The 15,390-nt window shown below is 50.5% G+C and overlaps 1 protein-coding gene across 2 annotated transcripts; it reads right to left on the bottom strand.

Moving 5' to 3' along the window:
- CRYBB3 (crystallin beta B3) lies at window positions 5,869-14,493 on the bottom strand. Of its 2 annotated transcripts, none has more exons than XM_005670763.3 (6): window positions 12,213-14,493; window positions 10,721-10,815; window positions 9,482-9,600; window positions 8,413-8,545; window positions 7,320-7,462; window positions 5,869-6,183 (listed from the first exon to the last, which is right to left on the bottom strand). In XM_005670763.3, the coding sequence occupies exons 2-6, from the start codon at window positions 10,793-10,795 to the stop codon at window positions 6,018-6,020; spliced, it is 636 nt and encodes a 211-aa protein (XP_005670820.1). In that variant the 5' UTR covers window positions 10,796-10,815; window positions 12,213-14,493; the 3' UTR covers window positions 5,869-6,017. The 2 variants fall into 2 exon arrangements, with proteins under 2 accessions (XP_005670820.1, XP_001929508.1); XM_001929473.5 differs by having other exon boundaries at window positions 10,721-10,809.

The raw sequence follows: 15,390 nt of genomic DNA, 5'->3' as shown, positions 1-15,390 counted from the left end.
GCAGCATCAGGCACAATGGCCAAAAGGTGGCAACAATCCAAATATTCACTGACAGGTGACTGGATAAACAAAATGTGTTTTATTCTTACAATGGATTATTATTTAGCCTTAAAAAGGAGGAAAATTCTTTTTTTTTTTTTTTTTTTTCCTCTTGTGGCCACACTCACGGCATATGAAAGTTCCTGGGCTAGGTCGAATGCTAGGCCACAGCCACAGCAACACAGGATCCAAGCCACATCTGCGACCCATACCGCAGTTCAGAGCAATGTGGGATCCTTAACCCATTGAGTGAAGCCAGGGGTCGAACCTGCATCCTCACATACACTAAGTTGGTTCTTTACCTAGATACAAGAGGACAAATACTGTATGACTGCATTTGTATGAGGTTCTTAGTGCAGCTGCATTTAGAGACAGAAGGTACAAGAGTGGTTGTCAGGGTCTGGAGTGGGGGGATGGGGAATTATGGTTTAATGAGTACAGAGTTTAACACCTCTGGAGATGGATGTGGTGACAGTTGCATGACAATATGAATGGATTTAATGCCACTAAACTGTACACTTAAAAGTGGCTAAAATGGTAAATTTTGTTTATTCAGCAGGCAGAATATTTTACCGCAATTAACATAATGACAAAAAAAAAAAGACTTCCAGAAATGTACTGTCTCACAGTCCTGGAGGCTAAAAGCCTGAAATCACCTTCTCTGTGCTAAAAAGAACACAAGCCTTGCTGTTCCCAAAAACAGTTTGACCTTTAGATACAAAGGAGTCAGAGCGAGAAGGAGCCTTGGAGGTGACCAAGTGGAGAACCCGTCCCCTCTATCAGCACCAACTCTCCCTTGTCGTGACAACTATTTTACGAGAGCCCGTTCATTTCCTGAAATAAAATGGAAACTCTAAGTCACCTACCTAATGCTCTCGGAATAAATTAATAATAACATGTCCTAAGTCTAATATAAAAGAAGAGAGAAAATGAAAGGCGTAGCCATATGTATCTCAATATATAAAGGTTTGTACCCAGCTCTACCAGAATAATTTGAACAAAGAGTTAGGGATTTGTGCTACTTATAATGGACAAGTTTGGGTAAGAATAGTGAACTGAAGTTGTGTTTGACATTTGTAGATGCCTGTGAAGAACCGTCTTGAACATAACATAGCCAGACATATGGATTGAGGTGTTTATTGGTGATGCAAACACTGCAGGCAACGCAACAACTTTGCGGGTGCCATGATTTTTCCAAAATGGGGAGGAGTGCTTGGTCAAGTTCCCACCCAAGGGGAGGGTGCTGGGGTATTTATATGCTGATACCTGTTAGCCATGGGACAAAGGCTGCTCCTAGTATGTGTTATTTCTCCAGAATTCCAGGTGTCCCTGGGGCACATGGGCATGCAAGGGCTGGCAGCTAGTCTGCAACCATCTAGGGAAAGATAAAAAATACCCAGGGGGCAGGTAGCAGGCAGTGGCAGGAGGACCCCAAGAGACCCAGGCAAGGGGGATGCACTCACGGAGGCTCACTGATGGTGGACCCCAAGGAGAATGGCCTCGAGGGCCTGCCCAGCTCCTGGGGGTCCTTGGGCTGCTGTCCTGTTTCCATGAGCCCTGCTCACCCGCCGGGTCCCATTCTCCCCATGAAGCCTTGTCACAGCTCAGATTCCCCAAGATGAGCCTCGGAGCCTAGTTTCCTTCTTTCTTTCTTTCTTTTTTCTTTTCAGGTGTCTGCAGCATATGAAAATTCCCAGGCTAGAGGTTGAATCAGAGCTGCAGCTGCCAGCCTACCCCACAGCTGTGCCTGATCTTAGCCACATCTGTGACCTGTGTGACCACCTGCAGCAATGCTGGATCCTTAACCCCCTGGGCAAGGCCAAGGCTCAAACCTGCATCTTCACAGACACTATGTCAGGTTCTTAACCTGCTGAGCCACGATGGGCACACCATAGTTTCTTTATTTCCTTGCTTGCACCGGTGTGCTTAGGGGGAACACACATTATTGATTAACTGGAAAGTCTCTGCTCCACACAACCATGGAGCCTGTCTCTAGGGTCATTATTTTTAATGATTCAGAGGAGGAGGATGCATACTTCTAGAGCCCACACTTTGTTTATTATTCTCATCCCTTTCTGCAAGTTAAAAATAGGCTAATACTCAAAATAACCTATGGGATAGGTAGTGTTATTTTTTTTTCTTCCAAAAAATTTTTTTATTCACATATTTCAGGTCATGTCATTAACTTTGTGTTACAAATGACAGAGGCACAGAGAGGTTAAGTGGCTTGCCCAAAGGCACACAGGAAGTGATGGTGCCTGGAGAGGAACCTGGGTGGTGGGAATCAAAAACCCATCTCGGCCATAAGGCCTCTAATCCCTCTAATCAGTTTAGTCTTACTGTCTCTGTTAGTCTCCGAGTCCGCTCCATTGAGGAAAGTGATATCCTGTCCCTGAACCTTGACCTTTTGTCACCGAGGGATATACTTCTTTCCCCGTCCTACTCAGGCTCTAGCCCCTGCTTTAGATGGAATTTGAACTCTAGGTTGGAGTTAAGAGCCACTTTCCTGAGTTATGCAGGCCTGGGGTCAAAGCCCAGCTCTGCCACTCCCTGGCTGTGTGACCTCAGCAGTCAGCTACCCCTCTCTGTGCTCCCAAGGTCCTTAGGAGGCTTGAACAGGACAATGTATGGGAGTGGTTGCAGAGAGCAAGTGTTCCTTGTTGCAGGTGGTTATTATGGCTTTGAGGCTTTGGACAGGGACACTGGGACATCAGTGACCTCCTGGGTCTGCGCTGGATCTGGGGGTCCACATGAAGCCCATCTCTAAGGATCAGCCCAGCTCTACAGTCTGGGACCAAGTCTGGCTGGAGGGAAGGAGAGAAGGGGGACCCCCCCAGCTCTGCATTGGCCTCCCTGGCTCCCCCGACCCCATTGCCAAGGAACTCCTTAACTGAGACCAGGCATGGGCAGCTCCTAGAGCATAGCAAGTGCTCAATAAACAGCTGCCACTGCATGGCCAGCAGCCCCAGCAGCAGAGGCTTCAACTACAGCATCAACAGTTGGTGGAGGTGGGGAGATAGGAGCTTTAGAGATGGACTTCAGTCCTAGTTTCACATCTTAAAAGAGGGACAGTGGACCTCTGTTTCCCTCTTTGCAAGTGGGGGTGTCACCATCACCCATCACAGAGTTGATTCTGTAAAGCAGTAGTGGGCGTGGTCACAGTAGCGGCTGGATAGCTGTGGCCAATAGTATTGTTGTTGTAACTGTTGTGGCAACTACTCTCATCTTCTCTGTGATGTCTCCATGCCCCCAATGGATCTGTCATAGTGTGTGGGCTCTAACATCAGCACGCAGGGCTCAAACCTCCACTCTACCACCACCTGTCTGTGTGGCCCTAGAAAGGTGATTCTGTCAGTCTGAACCTGTTTCCTCATCTGATAAATAGGATTAAAAACTGTGCTACCTTCCAAGGGCATTGTTAGGGTTTAATGAGGTGATGTGGACGAGTGATTCAAGTGATTTCTCTGCTGTGCACATTTTTTTTTTTAAATGCAGTCTGAAGTAACTGAAAACCGCTGCATTTCTTTCTTTCTTTTTTTTTTTCTTTTTATCTTTTTAGGGCTGCACCCACAGCATATGGAAGTTCCCAGGCTAGGAGGCTAATCAGAACTACAGCTGTCAGCCTGTACCACAGCCATAGAAATGTGGGATCCAAGCCACGTCTGCGACCCACAGCACAGTTCATGGCAACGCCGGATCCTTAACCCTCTGAGCAAGGTCAGAGATTGAACCTGCAACTTCATGGTTCCTAGTTGGATTCATTTCCACTGCACCATGACAGGAACTTCCTTTTTTTTTTTCCTCTCTCATTTCTGAAAAATGTTTTCTTAGGGCTCGCATCAGTTGCATCAGCAGTGGGGAGGGTGTAGGTGCCTGGGACAGGCTCTGAGTGTGACAGGGGAACAGAGTCGGGTTTGGCTCATGCAGGGGGGAGGGATGGGGTTTTGTCCCCAGGCATGTGGGAAGCCAGCTGTCTCCTGCCTGTCAGAGGGACAACTCCTCTCCCTCCCACTGGGAACAGAGGAGATACACGTGTATCCTTGGCACGGCCATGGTGTCCCTCTTGGGCTGGATGAAGTGACAGTCAGGGGTGGCAGGTGGGAGGGAGGCTCAGCCCCAGAGCTGAGGTTGAAGAAGCCCTCTGGGCAGGGGACAGTCACTGAGGCATGGAGGAGAGAGTGTCGGGGGTCACAGCTCTCCTGGATCTCTGCAGAAGCCTCCCAGCTGGTCTCCTGCCTCCCCCTTGGCCCCATCGTTCTGCTCTGTGCCAGAGCAATCCTATTAAACCCAAAGGTAGACCATGTCTTGCCCTTTCAAACTCAGTTTTCCAGAGTCCGTAGAGCCCTAACTACCAACCTCCTTACTGTGTCTCTATCACTCAGCTGACACTGCTGTCCACGACCTTCGAACCTGTGCTTCCTCCACTGGAATGTTCTCGTGGCTCATTCAGGTCTGATGAGCTCAAATGTCACCATCTCAGAGAAGAGTTCTCTGACCACCACCCCATCACCTTGCATCCTTGTACCCCACTTTCTTGTCCTTAGCCCTCACCACCTCCTAATGTTAGATTCCAACTCTACTTGTTTCTTCATGTTCTGTCTCAGAAAGTGGACTCTGTGAGGCTGGGGCTTTTTGTTCACTGCTGTGTCCTCTGGCCTTGAACAAGAACTGGCATTTGCTGAATAAACAAATTAAAATAGAGATTAAGAGAGCCAGATGGGGGATGATGGATAGATCAATGGGAGAAAGGGAGAATAGATGGATGGAAATGTGGCTAGATTAATGGATGAAAGGACTGATGCAAAAATAGAAGGATGGTGGGTGGGCAGAGGGATAGATGGATGGGTGAGAAGGATATAGGATGAATTGTGGATGGATGGATGGATGGAGGGATAGATGGGAAGGATATGGGATGGAGGAAGGGAGGGAAATTGGATGGATGGATGGTGGATGGAGGGATTGATAGAAAAGAAGGATGGATGGATTAATGGCTGAAAGGACTGATGCAAGGACAGATGGATGGGATGGAGGGATGGATGGAAAGAGGAAGGGAGGGATGGGGGTGGAGGGAGGAATATAGGATAGATGGGTGGAGGGATGATGGATGGAGGGATTTTGGATGGAGGAGTGATGGATAGATGGGAAGGATATAGGATGGAGGGAGGGGTGGAAGGAAGGATATTTGATGGATGGATAGTGGATGGAGGGATTGATAGGAAGGATTGGTGGATTAATGGCTGAAAGGATTGATGCAAGGACAGATGATGGGATGGAGGGAGGGATGAAGGGAGAAAGAGAAGGATGGGGGTGTAGGAAGGGATATAGGATAGATGGGTGGAGGGATGGTGGATGGATGGGAAGGGTATATATAGGATGGTTGGATGGAGGGAGGGAGGGGTGGAGGGAGGGATAGAGGATAGATGGACAGATGGATGGATGGACGGATGGAAGGAAGAAGGGGGGAGGGATGGTGGATGAATGACTGATGGAAGGAAGAACTGGACAAATGAATGGAACAACAGATAGAAAGATGAGGGGTAGAAGGAGGGATGGATAAGTCAATGGAAAGAAGAAAACATAGGAACATGGAAAGACTAGGTGGATGACTGGATGGACTGACAGATGGAGATACAGACAGACGGACCCAAGACCACGGTAGGGTGTGTGAGTGGTTCTCCCTGATGAGGGCTAGTGCCTAGAGTAGAAGGACCGCTCACAGCCCTCCCTTGGGGCTCTCAGATCCCTCCAGCCGCAGCCTCCTTCATCCTGCCCCTCCCTCTCTCTGGTTCTACCCCGGGCCCCGCCCCCTCAAGAAGTGACGCAGAGGAACATGGCAGGTGGGGGACCGGCCCCAGGCTTTATTGAGCAGATTCTGGGGAAGGGGGGTCAGGCAGGCCCTCACCCTGGCCCTGGAGCCTCCTCTTCTTGCCCTTGCTGCCCCCCAGGGCGGGCCTGGGCCACTGGGGCCTGTGCGCCCTTCAGCTGCTGAGGAAGCAGCCCCGCTTGTGCCACTTCTGGTCGCGGATGCGGCGCACCGACTGCAGCTGTGGCTGGTTGGCGTCCCACTCGTTCCAGTGGCGGTACTCGCCCCTCTCGAACACGTACTGGCGCCCGCGATAGCCAGGGAACTCGTAGCCAACCCACCTGCAGGGACACCGAGGTTGGGCTGAGGATGGTTAGCCTCCAGCCAGACCAAGGCTTTTAAAGCCAGCATCTAACCTGGCTCTCTACCTGCCTAAATCCCTCCTTGGCTGCCCAGTACCCTGGGGATGAATTCAAACTCCTAGCCCTGCTCACAAGATCCTTCACCAAACATCTCTAGCGGTAGCTCGCATTCCTTTTTTAAACCCCACACTCCAGCCTTTCTTATTCTACTCTCCCTGAAATGGCATGTCTTTACACACTGTTCCTTCTGCTTGGAATGCTTTTCCTTGCCTTACCCTTATCTTGGCCCCTCTTTCATGATCATCCTTTACATCTCAATTTGGACATCTCTTCCTTCCAAAAGCCCTTCTTGATTCCCCCAGACTGAATCAAGTGCTTCCTCAGTTCCCCCCGAGCCCCTGTGTGTCCCCCATCATAATTCTGATCACAACAAACCGTGAATACTTGCTTGCTTGTCTGTCTCTGTATAAGACTATGAAATTCTTGAGGGAGGAGTTGTATAGTTCTTATTGCCCCCATACCCTGCACATAGCAGATGCTCAGTAAAAAGTTATTAACGGGAAGAGGTGGCACTTTTCAAGGCCCAACCCCAGATCACAAGCCCACAAGTGAGATGGATAAAGGGAAGGTGGGCCCAAGATTGTATGAACAGATATCAAGCCTAGAAGGAAGGAGGTGATAAGCCTGCTCTCCTACGTATTATTCACATGATACCTGTATACCTGCATGGCCCCTTGATAAAGAAGGATGATTGAAAAGGAAATAAAAATCTGAATTCAAGGGCCTGAGGATGTTCAGAAAAGGAGTGAAGAGATTTTGATGAAGATAGGTAGAGAGAATAGATTTCACTTGATTAAAAAAAAAGATAAAATTATAAGTCAAGTCTTCTCAGAAATCCATTGGTGCAGGAATGCAAGCCAGTGGACATCCACATCATGGGAGCTCTCAAGTGGGGCTCTGAGCAAGGATGGGGGAGGGGCTCTGACTCGAATGAAGGGCGTCAGACCCAGAGGGGCAGGAAATGGCAGCTGTGTAGTGAGAGCAGAGATCCTGTTGGGAGCCAAAGGCATGACTGGAGGACAGAGGAGGGGCAAGAGTGGGTTCGGGCCCCTTACGTTCCGTTGATAGCCCGGATGCTTGCCACACGGTCCTGGAAACCATGAGCCCAGAGGCTGGGCACGTCATCGTCCACTATCTCCATCTTGCGGCCCCCAAAAGCTGGGTTCTCAAACAGATGCAGCTTGTGATCCGGACCATCCTAGAGGAAAGAGGACAGGGTGACCCAGCTGCTCCCAAGCCCAAAGCAGGGGGCAGGGAGGCTCCAGAGGAGAATCAAGTCCCTGTAAAATAATGCCACCCCCACAGTGGGTCTTCTTAGAAATCGTAGAGCCAGAGAGCCATGATACCAAGAGGGGGCCTTTCGGGTCTCGTTAAACTCTGTCATTTAGCAGAGAGGGAAACGAAGGCCCAGAGTGGGCAGCTAGACATCAGAATTACTAATGTAGGAACTTTCTCTCTTTACAAAACCAGATTCAGAGTCAGTCTGCCCAGCTTTCCCCCTCCCAATCCCCTCCAAGAGCATCAGTCATTGTGACAAGGAGAAAGGGCTGGAGTAGCTGAGGAGTGAGTGAAATAAGTGGGAGAGAAGAGTGACATTTTAAAGCGTCACCATGGAAGTTCCCCTGTGGCTCAGCAGGTTCAGGATCCAGCATTGTCACTGCAGCATCTCAGGTTGCTGCCACAGCGTGGGTTTGATCCCTGGCCCAGGAACCTCCACACTGAGGGTGTGGCCAAAAAACCCACAAAAACAAAAAACAAAACATAAAGTCTCACCATGTGCTGAATCTCCTGCAGGTGTTCGAGAAACAAAAGGGAAATACTTGAGCTGTTTTGCGGTTACTTTCTGAAGCTGTTTTCTAGATTGTATGTCTTTGACTGGACCACATGGCTCATAATTTTAATAGGGTTACAGAGGGATGTGCCAGTGCCCTGCTGGCTAATTCAAGATGTGAATCCTGGCCTCCTGGCTCCCATCCCAGTGCCTATTCAATAGCCATCTTCCTCTTATCTTCCACAATCATTTAGATCAGAAATAATGAGGGCCCTTCCCTGGCCAGGTCCATAGCAGCCAAGCCCTTGGCCGAGCCTATAAAAGGAGCTTGCCTGACCAGCTCCCAGCATGTCCTACTCCAGGAGCTGTATACTCACAATGTGCAGAGGCCGGAGGGACAGGAGACTGTCACTGTGGTGGCTGTTGGACCAGGCGTCCCAGCGAGGGTAATCCCCCTTCTCCAGGACAAACTGCTCCCCTCGGAAGGCTCGGCGCTCAAACGCCAGCCACCTGCAGAAGGAAAGAGGCCTGGGTCACTTCTGCTACCGTGAGGGTGGACACAAGTCTAATGGGGGGGGGTTGTAGGTGCATCTGCCACGAGCTTTGACTCTGCACCCTCCCTCTAACCCTACTACTGATCCCTGGTCCTGGTATTGATGGAGCTACTAGGACATAGTGAAAGCTCAGACTCTGAGCCAGAAAACCGTCTTGGGAAATAGTGCTAAGAATCCGTTTTACATGTAACCTCTGTGTAGTCTGCTCAGAAACATTTTAAATGCAATACCTGGCACACAGTAAGTATCCCATAGACATTTTTTCTTCTTCTTCTTCTTACTATTATATTGTTATTATTACTATTATATATGTGCATCTTTCCATTCATTTTTACCAAAACTCCTTCTGAACTCTGTATCCTTGTTATCCCCATTTGACAGATGAGAAAACAGAGGCCTAGAGGGTGAAGCACCTTGCCCAGGATCACCCAGGTGGTTAGTGCTAGAGCCTGCACTTTCCATCTGAAGACAAGAATCCAGGGTCCAGCTGGGACTCTTGCTCGCTGTGTGGACACAGATGGGACACTTAACCCCTTTGGCCTCAGTTTCTTCATCTGTCAAGTGGGCCGGTTGTGAGGATTCAGTGATACAAATCATGTTAAAAATTTAGACATTGTCATCATTATTAAAATTATTAAAGCCCACAAGTCTGGCACTGAGCTAGGTGCTTGGGGTGTCTTTGTCTGTTCTCTCTCCATCTACTGACCCCAGAGATGGAAAGCTAGGAGGATTCTTAGAGAATTGCAGTTCAACACTTTCACTTTACAGGTGGGAAAACTGGGGCCCGAGATGAGAAGGGAGTTGCCTAAGGCCCACAGTGTATCTAGAGCTCCATCCTGGACCTCCCGACTCCCAGAGGGCTCAGGGCAGGCTAGGGGTTCCAGGTACTCACGGCCCTGACTCCACTTGGATGGAGCCCACCTTCTCCAGCAGACTTTCCGTCAGGTTGGGGCACTCGGCTGAGAGCTCACACCGCTTGCCTTGGAAGTTCTCCATTTCGTACACGATCACCTGGAAGGGCAGCCTCCTGAGAGTGTCCCCCGCCCCAGAGCTGGGCTCCCAGCACTAGCTCCTGTCCTGCACAGTCCTCCTTGGAACATCTGCTCCATCCGTTCTGCCTGGTACCCGCCCTGCCCTGTCCCCTGGTGGCCACAGGGGAGAATGCCTTCAGGAACCTCAATTAAACCAAGGATTGCAACTCAGGTATCTGGCTGGAGCCAGGGCAGAAGCTAGTAAAGCCAAACGACCAAAATGACTGGAAGGAGGACTGTAGGGAAACGAAGCCGCTGTGGTCCAGAGGGACCTTCCTAAGCTTTTCAAGGGAAGCCAGAAAGCTGTAATTTCCTCAATGTGAAATTTCTCATTTAAAAAGTCCTATGCAGGACAAATAAAACCTCAGTTTGCAACAGCTGACCTTCACCTGACTCTCTGCCCCAGAGGAAGGGGCTGCAAAGATGGAGGAAGGTTTTGCCTCTTTCACCTGCCTAGAAGCACAAACGGGTCCTTCATAGCAGGTCCTTGGGGAAGAGCAGCTCTGGTCATTTTATACCAGGTCAAGGGAGGTTCAGAAGGCGTCCTGGGCTGCACAAGTTAAGTGGAGGCACCGATTCAACAAGTCAGCTGGCTCTTTTCTCCCGAGCATTGGCGTGGACAGGGGGAAGCCCACAGATACCAAAAGGTTCCTGGAAGGGGTGGCAGCAATACCCCTCTCCTGGTGGGCAGTGTGCCTCTGGGCAGCTCTTCCCAAGGGGAAGCTGAGGGTCCACAGGGCAAGGCTGATTCACCCATAAATCAGGCTCAGAGCCAGGCGGCCTCTTAGCAGCTCTGCCCTTCCCCCCCTTATTCAAGCCTCCCATTATCTCCTTGGTCAACCCATCCTTGGACCCCATCTCAAACTAAAGCCCCTAAGGATAGCTTAGAAAGGACCGAGCCACCAAATTCCAGCTCTCAGATTTCTTCCTTCGTTGACCACAGTAATGGTGCCTGCATTTAGTTCTCACACGGGCTCTGGGGACTGTGTGGGAACCATTCCCATTTTAAAGAGGGGGCTGTTGAAGCCCAGGGAGGGCCAGGAACTGGACCAAGAGCAGCCCTGGGCCCAGATCCCCCAACACCCCTCCCCACCTGGTACCTTGTAGCCGCCCCCGAGGCCTCCATGGCTCTTGCCGGCTGCAGCCTGCTCGGGTGTGCCATGCTGCTCTGCCATCTTCCCGGGAACACCTGTAGCTTCAATCAAAGATAAACGGGTCACCGTGTGCGCCCAGGCGAAACCAGGTGTTGATGCGATTAGAGTTGAGCTACAAAACTTGGCTGCTTGTGAGATGTGGTTGTTACTCACAACCAGTCATTCATTCAGCAAACACCCACTGAGCACCTACTCTGGACCCCAAGACAGTCCTGAGACAGTCAGGGGGATCAGGAGCCCCATTTGATGGAGGGGAATCCCAAGGCCCAGGGAGGGTAGGCTGGGATTGGCCCAGGCTCCAAAGCCCATGCCCTTCCCCCACAACTGGAGCTCTGTGCGGACGCAGCACCTTCAGACCCTGGTCAAAGGGGGGGCTTTGGGGGACCTCCTGTACTAGGATTTCTCCCACCTCTGCACCCCAAGCAGTTGTCTTTTTTTCACTGATTACTTCATTCACCAAAGATTCCTTGAAAACTGTGTTGGTGCCTGGCCCTGTGCTGGGTGACCAAGAGGAACTGGAGATCATGGACTGGTGGGAGATGGACAGACAGACATCGAGAGAAAGCATGATGCTGGACCAGGTCCTGGGACACCTGTTCCAGCCCAGTTTCTCTGCATTCAATTATTCCTCCCGTATGCATTTATGGAGCACTTACTGTGTCCCAGCCACTTAAAGAGACACATACCCGAAAAGACACAGACAGACGGACAGCTCCCCTTCATCCCTAGGGACTGCGTCACGCACCATGGGGCCTGCAGTAGTCCTGTGGAAGGGTTCTTACCATGCCGCACACGCAGACACGTGGGACTGTTCTCATGTTTATCAGCACGTGGGCGCGCGCGCGCACACACACACACACACAAGCTCACACGAGCCCCCGTGGTCACAGCACATGGTCACTTTCCACCCACTACACAAACGCAGCCTCTCTGTGTCTCTTTCATGCACACATGCCCATTTCAGACATCCACGGTGGTCTAGAAGGCACCACAACTACACCCCACACCTGGCTGCTGCTCAGCCTTGGCTCCCGCACTCCCGTTCCTTGGGGTAGCTGGGCTGCATGGAGTATATACTCAGAACACAGGCCCAGTGACGCATAGACATGGGCCATCTGCCTGCGTGTGCAGCATCAGCAGGAAACAGGGCCTGGCCCGGCTCATGGAAGACTCTCAGGAGATGCAGCAGCCCCCAGCTTGCCCCCCCGCCAGCTATGTTCAGTTCCTACAGGCCCCTGCCCTAAGCTCATGCTCAAGGGCTTGACCCTGGCCACCTTGTGACACGGCTGGACTTGGTGACTCTCTTGCATTCTCCCTCTCAGCTCCAGCCCTCACGTAGATCCCCAGTTTGTGCAGGGGGCCAGCTGTGCATGTCTCCCTCCCCCAGAGACCACCAAGGTCCAGGCCAGCCTCCCTGCCCCCGCCTCCTGGAATGCACCTGTTGCAGTCGCCTTGGGAAGAACAGAGGGGCCGGCGCCGTCTGCAGACTCGGCCTGCTGCTGCAAGGAGTGTCCTATTTATGGGCACTTTCTGACAGCCCAGCACATCCCAGCTTGCTGAGGCAGCGCCCTGTCCACCCGATTCTGTCCGGACCGCTTCATCCCAATAGCAGGCCTGGGGAGGCCCCCGTGCCTCTGTGTCCTCAGCCATGGCTTCTGATGACTTCCTGGGGGCAGAGGGACATCAGCTTTGTGGGAAGCCTGACAGTACCAGGCGGGGACCATCGGGCAGGAAAGGCCCCCAGTGCTCCCCAACTTCCTTTTTGTCTTCTCAGAGCCACTGTCTTCCTTATTGGGGTGCATGACATCCTTGCAATGGCTCTAGTTCTTAAGGTGAGAAGGCCCGGAATCTCTCAATTTTCCCACGTGCCATGTGGCCTTTTAAGTCAGATCACCTTGAACATACCCTTTACATTGGGTGTAAATCCATCCCAACATTTCCACGAGATGCTGTAACAGACCCAACAAAGATTGATTTTCTTCGTGTCGAAGGCATATCTGGATAATGGTAACCATTTGTTGAAGACCTACTGTGTGCACAGCACTGGGCCAGCTTCACAAGCAGTATGTTTAGTCCTCTTGCTGCTCTCTTTAGGAGTGGAATTATGATCCCCACTTTCAAGAGGGGGAAACAATTCAGAGAGATAAAGTCACTTACCCAGGATCACACAGCAGAGAGGAAGAGGGCTGGCCTGCAGAGCCCAGCTCTGAGCCTCCATAGAAATGAAGGTGATCATGATTGTCACCTAATTTATGATTAAAAACCTAGGCCCATGCATTTTGAGTGTGTGTCTAACAAAGCATAATTTTACCTGCTACTACAGAATCTCCCGGCTTTTTGAAAGTTTGCTTTAAGTCATTTTGCTTTCATGAAGACCTACACTAGTAGTGCTTTTACAAAAAAAGGCAAAAAGCAAAAAATCATTTGTGTTCATTTTGCCGAGATGTCATAGAGGTGAGTGGCGCCACCAAGCTCCTTCCTTGGGAACTACATCCAGCGTCTCAGCATCAAGGGCCACAGCTTTGAACTGTGTCCATGAGCAGCTGTGCTTGATCTCCATTGATTTCGGGCATCTGTGAGCAAGGGGTGTCCTAAGTTAACTGCTTCAACATATGCCATTTCGGCTCAGGAAAGGTTTCATGCGAATGCTCTACTTTCAGAGAGTTGAGAACCTGCAGTTAATGATTACTGAATGAACAACATCATGAGAGAGCCAAGGAGTGAAATGTTAAACTGAGGGTTTTCTTTTGTTGTGGTTTATTTTTGGCTAAAATCCCCCAGTCAGCATAAGACCCAGTCTGCCGGTATCCCTGGAGATGTGGGTGACAGCTGGACTCTGGAAAGAGGTGGACCTTTGTGACCTTGTTAATGAAGTTCAGAGTCGTTACTCCTCATCTGTAAATACAGAGAAGCTTCTCTCTCCTCGAGCCACTAGAGTTCCAGAAAGCAAAATACTCAACACAGTGTTACTTTATTATATTCATCACTGAGGATATTGCCTGCTAGTTCAAGCCTCAGGACTACTTCCCTCTGGTGCTCACGGAAAGTAGTTGGTTTTAACCCCTTAATCTGGGATGCAGTCGCCACCTGCTGGACAGATAAGGGAAAGACAGAGGTGGGGGCAGCCGATGAGGTGACTCCCGCACCCCCGACCCCGCTCCCATCAGTTCTTTTAGGATCCTGGAAACCTATTATGTGCCCAGATTTCACATGCCACGTTTTCCAGCCTCGGCACTATTGCCATTTGGGGCTGGATCATTCTTTGTGCTGGCATGGGGGTGGGGGTGTGGTCCTGTGCAGTATTGGATGTCGAGCGCCATCCCTGGCCTCTCCCCACTAGATGCCAGTAGCATTTCCCTTCCCTCCTTGTGATAACTGAAAAATGTCTCCTGCTATTGCCCAAGGTTGCCTGGGGGGCACAGTCCCCCCAGCTGAGAGCCGCTGCCCACACTTGTTGCTGTCGCCACCCCCATTTTGGAGAACTGTGTGGGTTCAGAGGTACCCCCAGCCAGGAGGAGGCAGAATGAGGAGCCAGCCCCATGCTGAATGGAGATCCTGCTTTGTCTACATTGGGCCCCCTTTCCCGGGACCCCTGCTCTGGCCTCCCGCTGCCTGGCCCCCAGCTCAGCACAGTGGAGAGACTGACTCAGCTGGGGGGAGGCATGCATGCGTCGGGGAGCCCATTCATTCATGCACTGACACACCAACTTCTCCAGTGCAGCTCGCGTCAAAGCTTTATTTGCTGTTTTCAGAGTCTGAATGCAACATCTTTGTACATGCAAAGGTCATTTTGTTTTAGGGCAGTCGACCAGATTCCCAACTGCTCTTCTTCTGTGCGTATGAAACCTCTTTACAGTTACAAAATAGAAAAGCACTTGTAGACAGCCAATACTCTGTGAGGTCCGGGGAGCCCCCTTTGTTTTAACGTTAAAAATATAGGTTTTTCTAGATGAATAATCAGTCACGCGACTTAGAGATCCTTTCTGGGATTGGATAAAGTGCCGGTCGACCGCCTTCCGATCAGAATTCCTAGAGCCCGTGAATTCATAAGGCAACTTCGAGGATACCAGCTGGCAGGACGCTTCAACTTTCCTGCCCACAGAAGACTCGAGTTCCTTTTCTAGCATGACTCAAATATCTGAGGAAGGGACCCAGGAAAAAGGTGAGGAAATTACAGAGTGTACGAATATATATGTCCGCTCCCCCCATCTTACAAAGCGTTTTGAGGATCGTAATCATCTGGGAAGTGCGTGACTTGGAGGAATATCGGTATAATTCAGGAAATAACACAGTACAAAACATCTTCCATAACACAACAGATGACTTTTGCCAGCCCCCCTATTTACATGATCTATAAGGCTATGTGGAATGAGATCATTAAAAAGCTCAAATTCTCCTTTAGACAATGGCATCTTTTTTTTTTTTTTTTTTTTTTTTAAGTAGGTGCGATGCCACTGGAGATTGTCAAGAAAGTGCCAGGCTGATTCACAGGAGGAGATGGTGGGCTGCTGGGTGTGAGGGTTACTAAGGAGATTCTGGGAGGATGAGGAGGAGAGGCTGAGAGGTTACCTTGCCAGAAATCTCAGGCTGACTTTCCAGAACCTGGCTCTCTGCTC

Source organism: Sus scrofa, chromosome 14 (assembly GCF_000003025.6).
Source record: "Sus scrofa isolate TJ Tabasco breed Duroc chromosome 14, Sscrofa11.1, whole genome shotgun sequence".
Lineage (NCBI taxonomy): Eukaryota > Metazoa > Chordata > Mammalia > Artiodactyla > Suidae > Sus > Sus scrofa.
The sequence above is the reverse complement of the archived record's forward strand: the minus strand, read 5'-3'. Positions and strand labels throughout refer to the sequence as shown.